This window comes from Dicentrarchus labrax, unplaced genomic scaffold (assembly GCF_905237075.1).
Source record: "Dicentrarchus labrax unplaced genomic scaffold, dlabrax2021, whole genome shotgun sequence".
Classification (NCBI taxonomy): domain Eukaryota; kingdom Metazoa; phylum Chordata; class Actinopteri; family Moronidae; genus Dicentrarchus; species Dicentrarchus labrax.
The window spans coordinates 5221939-5234646 of record NW_026136715.1 but is presented as its reverse complement, the minus strand read 5'-3'; the positions used below and the strand labels follow the sequence as shown (position 1 = coordinate 5234646).

At 40.3% G+C, this 12708-nt stretch overlaps 1 protein-coding gene across 6 annotated transcripts; it reads left to right on the top strand.

Moving 5' to 3' along the window:
* Positions 1 to 4453: 4453 nt before the first annotated feature.
* On the top strand, positions 4454 to 12299 carry znf217 (zinc finger protein 217). Of its 6 annotated transcripts, none has more exons than XM_051425492.1 (6): positions 4454 to 4494; positions 7285 to 8640; positions 8817 to 8924; positions 9052 to 10443; positions 10581 to 10705; positions 10869 to 12299. In XM_051425492.1, the coding sequence occupies exons 2-5, from the start codon at positions 7323 to 7325 to the stop codon at positions 10691 to 10693; spliced, it is 2931 nt and encodes a 976-aa protein (XP_051281452.1). In that variant the 5' UTR covers positions 4454 to 4494; positions 7285 to 7322; the 3' UTR covers positions 10694 to 10705; positions 10869 to 12299. The 6 variants fall into 6 exon arrangements, with proteins under 6 accessions (XP_051281452.1, XP_051281449.1, XP_051281448.1 ...); XM_051425489.1 differs by lacking the exon at positions 4454 to 4494 and adding an exon at positions 4517 to 4778; XM_051425488.1 differs by lacking the exon at positions 4454 to 4494 and adding an exon at positions 5034 to 5140.
* The last annotated feature ends 409 nt before the right edge of the window (positions 12300 to 12708 follow it).

The window sequence follows — 12708 nt, the reverse complement described above, 5'->3', positions numbered from 1 at the left end:
CCCTCAAATCTTCTTTTACCTTTTATGATGTAATTTCTATGATGGATAGCAGAGTGTGAAGTCTCTGGAAGGATGTGTTTTAGATAGTAATGTCTGAGACCCACCATTCACCCACCATTAAGTGATGAGTCGCGGCCCCTCAAGGCATAACTCACACTGCTCCTTTGTTATCAATGAGACACACTCCTCTTGCATTACTCTCTATAATAGGTGTGATCATTTAAAATTGTGCATCAAAGTAATTGCCCTGGCACTGAAGGAGAAAAAGTGAAGTATTTCTTGCACTGTATAAGACATCCGGTCCATTGTCTGTCTTTTCGCTGACGATTGTTTCAAATTAAGATGCAGTGTTATGTTTTTGCCAACAAAATCGCTGGTGGTGGAAGAGCTCATGTTCATTACCAAACATAAAATCATGTGAAACACTTGACGTTGTCTTAAAATGAAAAACTTTATGGTTCCCACACTGAACCTCACCACCAGTTCCTGTCTTCACTTTTTTATGCTGGTATTAAGACATTTCCTCAGTCTTTTATGCATATGGGTGTACTAGCAAAATAAATGCTGTGGGCGAAGAGAACAGCTGCATGTCCTTACACGCAGTATGCCAAAAGCGTTAAAGCTTGTAAAGGGAAGGCTTTTTTGTAGAATAATGAAAGCAATAAAATTTAGTGAGGGCTGGTCAACCCCTTCTGCTCAATCACAGACCAAACTGAACTGGGTGGCTTATTAAAATAGAAGTGATTATAGACTATGAATTTAACAGCGCAAAAAGACTGAACACACTGCACAAGATCTGCTTGCCCACCATGTTGCTGCAGTTCATCCCAGGACAATGCATGTGACTGTGTGAATGCACTGAGCTCAGAGGGGGTGGAACAAGGGAGGCCTGACAGGAGGCCTGCTGTCAGCACTAATGTGCATCACGGCACTGCTCGCTAGTAACAGGTCTGTTCTGTGGGGAAACATCAGGGTGAAACAGTTCCAGGGACCACTGAGAAAATGTAGTAATCACCAATTCTGATCTGATAACAAATCATTAGTAGTGATGCAGCCTCTACAGCACAGTCTCACTTTAACCAAGGGTGAATCAGCAGGTCTTGCAGACACGTGTGTGTTAGGGAGGCACTCTGATGCAGATGCTTTTTAGGGTTATAAGTGAGTCTTCTCAGGGGAATGTTACATCCTGCTGGAGGGACAAAAGGTGTCTGTAGTTTGATGCTACAATTCCTGATGTCATTCCAAATACTGGAATGTTACCGTTGGGTGATATTCAAACTTTTGCTTGATATTCAAATCAGTGATGTGATCATGTTTTAACCTCAACTGAAAGATAATGTCAGCTGTTTGTTTAGAAAAACCATTGATTTTAAAAGACTGAAAATTACAAGATGTTTAAGACTTTTTGTACATCTTTTGGTTCTTGAAAAGTCTGTTGCAAGTAAAAAACACAGCAAACAGCACTGTTGAGATAAATGCAATCAAAGAGGGGTGCCCACAACAAAATACAATGCAGTATGCTGCGACAGAAACAGTGTGACAATGGTAAATATTAGTCAAAATGGATTTCTAAGGTTAAAAACCAGGGTTATTTGTGGCTCGGTCATGAATCCTGAATACATAACATTTTAGATGAACCTCTGACTCATACGTGTCTTTAGGATTGGCAGGATGAGGTCTATGATAATCCTGATTTTGTAGTGAAAACAATATATTTTTAACCCTGTATACAGAGCAAATCTGTCTAAACCGAGGTGTGGTGCTCCTAATCTGCCAATAAGATATTTACATGTTTTGAGACTTTTATGTCTGACAGAAGATTAAGGTCAGGAGAGTCATTATACCGATATTAGCTTGTCCTGGTTTTGATGATAAGAGAAACAGATGAGATAATTCAAGCACTATTCAACTTAAAAGTTCAAAAAATTCAATGGAAATATCATGAAAGAGTAAAATAATAATGGCTTCTGACATTATATTCTTTGATTCTTTTGTTGTCCGTACAGACACGTAAAAGTCAAGAAAGGTTCTACAGACTAGCAGCAGAACAAAGGCACTCCCACCATTCTCCATTTCTCCGCAGGAAGAAAGCAAAAGCATTTCAAACATGTGCAGATCTCAGAAAAGGAATGCTTTTGCTGACTGATAAAATGTATCTGACGATGATCAACAACACAACAGCTGGTTGCATTGAATAAACATTACCGGCTTGGGGTGAGAAAGGAGATTATATATTATCAGTGTCTTTCAGAAGCGACACCAGGATTATGAAAGAAGCCAGGCTGTGAATCTGGAGGAGAACAATGCAGTCAGCTGCTCCTGACACGTCAAGACAAAAAGAAGCCACCACAGCCTTTCCCCATTCGCTGATCCAGTTCCTATCATGGTGTCTGTCTAACTGAATACATAATTATTCATTCAGGCACTCAAAGATGCTACTTTATCTTTAATTAGAATTTACTGAATGCTTACATGTATTCTTCTTTTGGAAAGAAACAAAGTGAGACAATGAGTTTGCAGGATTTTGGAAGAGAAATTACATTAGCATAAAGTCAAATAGGACAAAGTTAATTAAATCAGTTAAAAGTAAACAATGTTTGCCCACTTGCTGCTGTCATTACCACTACAGAGAATGCATGCTAATTAAATAACTTCAATATAATATATGAGAAAAATAAATATTTGTCTGGTTAAACACAAACCACCTCCAGGTACTGCACTTTTTGCTATTTATCTGACAGCCGGAGAAACTTGACAGATGAAGACTTAACAAAGAAAACATATGATTCATTTATAAAGTATGATACTGTGCTATAGATTGAACTACCCAACAGTATATAGAGGAGTTCAAATGTGCTCCACCCCCACCAGCTGTAACCAAATGTGGTGTTAAAGCATCAGTAATAATATTCCAATAATATGCTATATGTAATAATATAGGGTCCACTTCATGTACTTCTCACTATTAATACTTTTACATGTAACAGAGTAAATACAGATACAGAGCAGTATTTCTACTTTTACTTCAGTAAATGATGTGAGTACTTCTGCCACCGCTGCACACACACACACAGTGCTTTCTTATGATAGGCACCAACATCTCTTGGCAATTTCATCATCCAGAGGCATCATACTGCTTCTCCAGATTGATAGCCTTTCACAGAGCCTTTGTGGCCACAGAACAATAGGAAATGAGCGGGAGGCCTCAATGTGTCACATGTGGTGCCTTTGATTAACATACTAGACTTGTTTGTGTAACAGGATCTCGGGGTGAGGCAAGAATACCAAAAACTGAATCAGAGTATGGCAGGGGGTTCAAAAATGTTTTAATTTAGGGCAGCACATACAAGTGATTGAGTCTTTGCTAATGCAAAACACACACACACACACACACACACACAGAGGATGTTTTCATATGCACTGTAGGTACTGTGGCCCACACAGTTTGATAAGATTAAATAAGCCACTACAAGTTGTTTTTAGCATTATGTACAATATTAGTTCCTGTGTATAATATGTAATTGGCAAATTATCTCTTTATTGGCATCTGGCACTATAATCACATTCATCTGCTTGCCAAACCTGCAGAACTGCTTGTGCTTTCATTATATAAAGGACGTGGCATTGGTCTGACCTGTTTGGGGTAAACAAGGATTTCTAAATAAACTTTTAACATATGAACAAAAAAAAAAAAACCAGTCTAATAACCTTTATGAGGGGGAGAATAAGGCAGCGACACAGTGAGAGATGGTTTTGGCTAATGGTGTTTTCCAGTCTTTGTCAACTGTTCCTTTAGCTGGGAGTGGCTACTGATAAAGTTTTTCTTTTTTTTTTCCACTTTCAGACATTGCTGCCATTACAGAAGGGTGTGTTTGAATAAAGTGTACACTGAAATCCACTGAGTATCTCTATTGATTGAATGATGTATGGCTTTAAGCTACCATCAATGCCTGGTGTCTCTTTTAAAGGGTGGAGGAGGGGCTGCTATTTAACTCCACATTGGCCAGTGGGTTGCTACTGTAGGTGATGGTCTTTTATCTCACACACAAAACAGCTTTATTCACATAAGGTATTTCATATATGTACAACTATGTCTCTATCATAATTTAATATTATCATTATTATAATATAGTAGCCTTCTAAGTTTTTATAGGTTATAGAAACCCCCTCCTCCTCCTCCTCCTCCTCCCTTTAAGATCAAACACACATATGCATGTGACAGTACATGACTTTATCAAATGTGTGTTTAAACAGGCGACAGCAGATCGGATGGGATATAAAGACTGGCCACGCTTTATGACGCTAAATAGGAAGAAGCTGAATTTTTTTTTTGTGTCATGACTCAACCAACCTGCTTCTGCAAAAAAAAAAAAAAAAAAAAAAAAAAAAAAAAAAAGCCCTCACGTTAACTGTGAAAAGTTTGAGACACCCATCCCCCATCTCCACATGGTAGCTGATGCATAACGCGAGAGCGTGGAGCAAGGGCTGTACTAGGTAGGTTAAATAGGTTCAGTGCTGCACTTACATATCAAACGGTGTCGTTATGAAACCCCGCGGCTCTTAATCAGCACACAAACGGTGACAGCTTTACATACATTACAGTAGCTTTATTATTTTAGGTTTTTTTTTTTTTATATAGACGTGTTTCCAAACTAGGCGAGTCAAACTATTAGACTTCACTGTATGGCACCGTGGAGTTGTAACCTGGGTGATTTACAATACAAATCAAACCCACATGACAGTGATTAAGACTGCCATATACCTGTTCAAGCAAAGTGGTAAGTAGTTGCATTAACAGTATTTTACACAGATTAACGAGTGCACGGTTTTTATTTATTTATTTTTTATTAATTAATTAATTTATAATCGTGTGTTAGTTAAAAATTATCCTTCTATGTCTCCTTCTTCTGATATCCGTGACCACGTGACTGCCCTCTGGGTTTTTTTTTTTTTTTTTTAGGTTGTCGTGCACGCGCCCCATCCTCCCCTTTTTTTTCTTCTTCTTCTTTTTTCTTTTTTTTTTTGTTTTTTTTTTAAAGAGTCGTTGGGAGCGCGCGTGCGCCTCAGAGCTCAACAGCTGCACAGTGACGACTCTCCAAGTTTAGGAACAAATATGATTCACATCCAAACAATTGAATAGGTGAGCTGCTCCCCGACCGGCGACGTTTTTTTGTTGTAGGGGAGAGAGAGAGAGAGAGAGAGAGAGAGGAGGAGGGGGGGCGAGAAAAAAGCAAAATGAAGACGCGACTCGCACAAAGCAGCCTCCGTACACACCGAATTTCTCTCAGCTCGTAGTATCTGTGTCATTATTAATCCGGAAACTCTTGAGTTGGTAGGTATTGTTTGGGTGAGTTTCTACAGTTGGGAGGTCGAGGCAACAGAAGGTGTGTTGTTGTTGTTGTTGTTGTTGTTGCTAACGTTTGAGTTGTCGTTGGAAAAATGCTTTTAAACGTGACTTTGGGGAAGAAAAAAAAAAAGCGTTAAAAAGTTTTTTTTGTTTGTTTTTTTTTTTAATGGGGGGGTTAAGTTTCGAAAAACAGACCCCCCCCAAAAAAATAAATCAATAAGCGACAACGTTAGTACTCAGTATGTGGTTCGTGTTTTCCACCCATCTGTTGGCAGGAAAGTTACGTTCTCCCTCCTCGGAACGTGTTTTGTTTAAGTTTAAGTTAAATATTCAGCTTCCTGTGATTAGAGGCGTCGGTCCAATCAAGAGTGATCAATAACGTTAACGTGATTGATTGATTTTGTATTTTAAACCCTGAATTCCTCGTGCTCTGCTTTTTTTTTTTTAATTTATTATTATGCATTTATAGAAATGTTATAGCCTCTCTTATTAAATAGACTTTCTTTTGGTGTGGGTGGGAGTTGGTTTTAGTCGTTGTTAACTGTCTTGACTTGACTTTGGAGCATCTCTGAGAGTAAAGTTTACTGTGCGGTTTTTTAACCCTTGAATAACAAGGTGGCTAACGTTAACGTTGCCTCACACACAGAGCATGTGGGTGCTTTAAAGAGACAAAAAAAAAGAAATCACACTGGGTCATTATGGACAGTTTCCTGGGCTCACCTGGACACACAGGCTGAGTAATTACAGCGAGCTAAAGCGTAAATAATAATGTTAAAAATACAAAGCTGTTATTATTTAAGAGAGTAGGGAGTGATGAAAATGACTGGCAATTTACAGTTGGGATTTCCCCCCCATATCAGTTTCATTGCCTGGTTGTAACACTAAACTTTTTATGATTCATGTATTAGGACAACCTGAAAAAATAAAAGATTAAATAGATACCGAGATGCTTCTTCGGGCTGCCGTATGTTTTCGCTTGCATTTGCATTCAGAGACTTTAAAAGCCTTTTAAACTTGCAGATCCAGTCACTCCACTCTTGTACTAATCAAACTAAGAGTGTGATTTGAATTTCATAAACTTTTTCTCTCTATATATACATACACACACGTACGTATATATATATATATATATATATGTATGTATGTATATATATATACACCGTTCATTATATGTGCTGAAAGAGCTACTACAAAACCAAAAGGAGGTAGTCCCAGTGGTCACAAAACAAATGGAAAATAAAACTGGATCATACCATTTTCATGTGCAACGTGTGAGTCAACAACGCAGGAGGAGTGTAGGCTTTAAAAAACCAGAAGTTTGGATGTCTTAAGCATCTGGCTGTTTTCATTGTTTTTTTTTTTCTTGTCATTCGAACTATGTCCATATAGCACTTCACTTTGGGTGTGATCAAGAACCAGATAGGGAAATGAGAAGTGAAAGGTTGTTAGTGTTTAGATGAAGGTTGAATATGACTTTAATGGTATGACTCATTTTGGTTTATTTAGCTGCTGTATACTATACTGTGGCTAATATTTAACTGTCATTATGAACTCTCATTTTGAAACAGTAGTGTGCAAATTAATCTTTGCTAGCTTTTTTTTTTTTAACATAAAACGTGTAAATGTGAGCTGGAATAACAGTATGAACTCATACATTAATATGAATCACATTAGGATAGTATTAAATTCAGTAGTTCTCACAAACTAAGGTTTATTTACACACTACGGTACACGTTTTACTTTATCGGTGGCCAGAGGAAATGAGTTGTCTGTGCAGTTGATTGCTAAAAAGATACATTTCCTGTTTCAGTATGAGGGAAGGCAATTCTCACTGTGGTGTATTTTAAACTGATTCTATCTTTCGTTAAATAGCAGTTACCTGATCCTGTTTTAATTATAAAATGGTGCCTGATGTCACTTTTTCCCATTGTTCACAGGTTCCCAATAATCTGGACAGCGTGTACAGCAGAGGAAAATGCCGACTCACTCGGTGCTGCCCTGTGTAGAGAGCCCGGATGGACTTGCCCAAGATATTCTTATTAGTAACAATGCAAGCATCCCGGGGTCTGGCTCTAGCATGACACCACACACCACCTACTCAGAAAAGGCTGTGTTGCAATCTGGAGGAAGTGTACCATTATCTTGTATGTTCTGTGACCAGACTTTTACTGATCAGGATGAGCTAGGACCCCATGTGTTAACACAGCACCCCACCACTTTCTATGAACCAGCTGTGCTCAGAGTAGAAGCAGAATTCAGGATTCCAGGGGAGAGACCCCGGCCCAAACCAAGCAGCCTCGCTGTAGAAAAAGAGGAGGTTTACAGCTGTATTGTGTGTGGTCAGGTTTCACAAGATGCCAGTGAGCTGGAGACCCACATGAGGAAGCACAAGGACTACTTCACTTACTGCTGCAATGTCTGTGGACGACGGTTTAGAGAGTCGTGGTTCCTCAAGAACCACATGAAGATGCATGTAAAACCAGGAGCGAAGAGCAAGGCCCAGCAAGACCTGGAGACGCTGGTCACCGTCAATGGCGTCGTCCAAGACCCTGCTCCAGAGCCTGTAGCCACCATTTACAAAATGTGCATGGTTTGTGGGTTTTTCTTCCCTGACCATGACAGTTTAGTTGAACATAGTAAAGTACATAATCGAGAAGTGGAGCCTGGCAGAGAGAAAGATGAGGAGAACCTGGATGGCACTACTGAATCCCTTGCTAAACAGGAAACATTTCTTCACAGTCTAAGACTTCTGCCTCGCTCTACAGGAAATAGTTTGCAACATGAGAGATCATCGAAGTGGATTCCCCAGCTAGATCCCTTCAACACATATCAGGCCTGGCAACTTGCTACAAAGGGCAAGATAGCAGTTGGTCCTAATACAACTAAAGATATTGGCCAGGAAGCCAGCACAGACAATGAGGAATGCGGCTCTGATAAGGAGGAGTTGAGTAATATTTGGTCTGAGGGAGACAAAGCTACAAAAGAAGTGCTAGGAAGAGAGCTCCGGTCTCAGCCGCAGACTGTAGTAGAAAACCCAGAACCACAGCGGAGGTCTCTGATGCAAAAAGATAAAGACAAAGAAAGGCCAACCACCTGTGACGAATGTCCGAGAACCTTCAGGACCTACCACCAGTTGGTTCTCCACTCCAGGGTCCACAAGCGGGAGAGAGGTGGTGAAGGAAGTCCAACTTCTGTTGATGAGAAGTTGTCAAGAGCAGGTTCACTTGAGCATGCAGAGGAAGGCTCTGAGGAGGGCTTTGAGGAAGCAGCTTTGTCAGAAAACCTGGGTCCAGGTAAATTTAGGAGCTCCTTACACACTCATGCTTCACTCACACTGTCTTGATGGTGATTTAGGAATTGTTTTATACAAAGAACTCTGTTAACAAGTGCTCCCTCTGCTGATGGGAGGGATAATTACAAATGTTGCTTTCTATGTATTTATTAATGCATTTGTGTCTTCTTTTCAAAGGTGAAGATGGTTTTGATCGATCAAAAGTCAGATCAAAAGAATGCAGTTACTGTGGCAAGTCCTTCCGATCAAGCTATTACCTCACAGTTCATCTGAGGACCCACACAGGTATATTCAACAGGCCTTGATGAATATATTAAATATGAAACTGCATCCATTAACTCAGTTGTATACAGCGGCTATAATTCTGTAGCTTATATTTTAAACTATGCTTATGCTTAACTGTTTATTTCAGGTGAAAAACCATTCAAGTGTGCTTACTGCGACTATGCTGCAGCCCAGAAGACTTCACTGAAATATCACCTGGATCGGCGTCACAAGGACAAACCTTACGTGGACATTCCCAGCAGACCGGTGCCTTTAGTGTCCTCTCCTAATGAGGGAAAACATGGAAATGACAATGATAATCCTGCTCCAAATAGATCCAAACTGTGGGTTCCTGGAGCTAGATCGAATACCAATGGAACACCAGAGGACAGATTTGATAGCATAGGTAGCAAGCTCGGCAAACCACTCGTCCAGATGAATGCGGAGTATGAGAAATTAATTGCCAAGTCTGCTTACTCTCCGATTGATGATGTGGTCGTAAAGTGCCCCGTACCTGTTAACCTTAAGATTGAAAGGGAGGAGATAAAAGACGAGAACTCTGAGGCCCCATTAAATCTGTCCTTAAAAGTGTCTGTCTCCATCCCTGCCAGTGCTGAACCCAGAAATGCATTAATACCAATTGCCTGTTCATTTTGTGCCTATAAAACCATGTACCCAGAGGTTCTGATAATGCACAAAAAGCTGACCCATAAAGACAAGTCAGACAGTACCAAAAAGAATGGATTCAGAGGTAGTTCAAAACAAAAACGTTTCACAGGTTGCCCCCCTGCGCTTGACGGGAAAGACGTCGTCCCACTTCCGATGATTGACCAGCGCCACCCTCGTCGAACCAAGTCCCCGCCTCCCCAGCCAGCAAAACCACAAGAAAAGACACCTGTTAACCCACCTCCTGGTCCTAAGCGGTCCCCTATCCACGCACCCGTACACGATGCTGTCCAGGAGACCCAGCGTCCGAGACATAACATTGATACACATGCCAGTCAGGAATCCTCCAGGTACACAGAGCTTTTGAGGAAATCCAACACGGCAAACAAGTATGTCTTGGACCGACCAGGCCCCCCCGACAGAATGGGAATTGGTGAGAGGAGTTACCCAGTGAGAAGCGGTGTCATTTGGCACTCAGATGCTGCCAGGCTGTGCCTGTCGAGCCGATTTGGGAGCCTCCCCCAGATGGATTTTGGTGAACCTTCCAACAAGAGATTAAAGTATGCCGTACCTGCAGGCAGGGAAGCCGACAACGGTGAGAAGCTGGGCTTTAAAGGACCAGCCGGGGATGGATCAAACAGGCTGCTTGTCTCTGGGAGAAGTATGAAAACCACATCACAAGGGTCGGGCCCAACCACAGTTTCTGATAACATGGCTCCTTTGAAGACTACATCTACAGCTATGGGAGGAGGTTTGGACACTGAGTGGGGCATGATGAACCTTCTGCGCTCCTACACTCCCAATGATCTGGCATCTCTCTATCACAGCACACCACCCAACCCCAGTCACGGAGGACTGGCAAACCCAAGAGCAGGTACGTATTAGGATAGCTGGATCAGGAGCGGTACGATTTAAAAAAAAAATAAAAAAAACAATAAAAAAAATTAAAACTAGGCTACTTTATATCTTCATATTCAGTCTGTAGAGTTAACATTTAAGGTTTTTTCTCAGGGGGCAGAACTGTGCTGTACCAACACTTACCCACTCTGCCCAACCTGCAGAGGAGAGACCCCTCAGGCCTTTTCCCTAATCAACGCTATGGGACCACTGACAAAAGTACCTAAAGTGGCACCAAGGTAAAAGGCTGAAAAATATTGTACATAAAATTAGAGCTTCCTTTTTTTTTTTTTTTTTTTTTAAAGCTTGACCAGAATTTTTGAAAAGTTTAACCTGCTACAGTATACAAAGGAATCGAGTCATATTTGCAAGCATAAAGTGTTTTCTTCCCCTTTTCTCTAGATCTGAACTGTGCTGCTACCTTATTTTGGAGAACTTTGGAGAGAAAATTAGTTTAATGTATGGATTTAAGAGAGATGGTTTGTGCTCAAAAAGTGTCTAGGCTCCCCTAATTTAATATTTTTTCAATAGTGGAAAATTGTGTTGCATAGACATTTCAGAAGCCTTTAGTATACATTTATTTTCTTTTTTTGAATGGAAGAGTACAGACCACCTCTGCACTGTGATATTTTTTTCCCCCACTCAAAACTGTTGCTTAATCCATATTCGATCTACACTAATGTTATCTGTAAGTGTCTGTGGCACACAACGGTAAAATGTGTATATGGGATAACAAGTATAATTGTAAGCTTTCAGTACATAATTGTATGAAAGTAAAACCTTAAAAATTATAATTTGTGTGAAAAATTGCCGCCCTGGTCACTTAACTGTCGATGCCCAGGTGGTAATTAAGCACTATTCTATTATTATTTTCCTTTTCCAAGGCACTGAAGGGTGTGGGGGTTTCTGTGGAATAACTTGATGGCTATTGGCCAGTTGCGTACAAACGGCCACAGTAACGAGTCCTGTGTATGCTGAAGTGGTCTACCTCATTTTGTGCTCCAGACAATGTTATTTTTGTAAAGCTGCTGTAGCTATCACGTCAGCTGAGTCTCTATACCCACCCCCTCGTCTGTCAACTAGGGACAGATGTTTTGAGTTGGAGTATAACTAGATGGACATGTGTTTGTCGGGCACCACATAAAACACAAACTCATCTGGTGACAGCAACTACTGCTGAGGCCATATCGACCTATGGCACATGGTTAACTGTAACACAATATGGGTTGTGGATTTCTTTGTTACACTTGGTATTTACAAGCCCGGGTTTAAACACAGGACAGATTTCATGGTTATTATTTGTCCTTTTGAAATGGCAAACGGCTATCTTCTGGTTTAGTGGTGCCTCAGATCCATAAGCTGTAGAATCACCAAATTCCATCGTTCAGCTTGTGTATGAAATGGTCCTGCTGTATTATTTGGACTTTGTGTTTAGTCACTTTTCAGGAGTTTGTTTCTAATATGCAGAGTCTTGAAAGTGTTCTGGTGTTTCAAGTGGCAGCAGTCAGTCCCCACAGGTCATTAATTGGCCATGTAGATGTGGTATGACTGTGTAGTTTTGAAAAAAAAAAAAACACAAAAGCAGCTATGTTGATTAATGGCTCGATTAATTACACACTGTGAACGAGAAGTCTCAGGTTAACTCATATTTACACGCTGTTAAGGCTATTGTGTAATTTAGTATTTTGGCCACTTTGAAAGGCTTGGGTTAAGTTATTTCTTTTTCTGTTGTTTGGTATTCACATTACATGTGTACTTATGTAAAAATGAAAATATTGTTTGAGATTTGTATGACACATTTCAATAATAAAGTGAGAGGCGAAAAGCTCTAAAGCGTTATTTGTTACTTCACTGGTGGGCACCTGTCCACTGAGTTTGAGGGCCTCATATTGGTAGTTTGGTAAGACAAACCAGCTATAAGTCACACATACCTGCAGCTGAAACACTTTTTAAAGAGCAATTTTATGAGTTGTATTATACTGCCTGCAAATCCAACACATCTAACACACACATTGAGACTCCATTGTAAAAGTGTTTGCCTCTTTAGGCTGTTGAGAGGATCCCCATTAGCTTCTGTTGCTGCTGTTCATCACCTTGGGGTCCATGAGCAAACACAAGTATACAAGGGGCAAGATCTACATTAAGTTATTAAAAAAACACACAAGTAAAAGAATTAACGTTGAGCTTAAAACAAGACTGAAGCATGTGTAACCCAAAGAGGGAATGATATTTGGATTAGAAA

Bases quoted from the DNA above. Each gene is read 5' to 3' on its own strand.
- znf217 (XM_051425492.1), top strand. From the start codon at position 7,323: ATGCCGACTCACTCGGTGCTGCCCTGTGTAGAGAGCCCGGATGGACTT. The intron at 8,925-9,051 runs GTATATTCAACA...TGTTTATTTCAG, and splicing joins TCATCTGAGGACCCACACAG to GTGAAAAACCATTCAAGTGT. The intron at 10,444-10,580 runs GTACGTATTAGG...GTTTTTTCTCAG, and splicing joins ACTGGCAAACCCAAGAGCAG to GGGGCAGAACTGTGCTGTAC.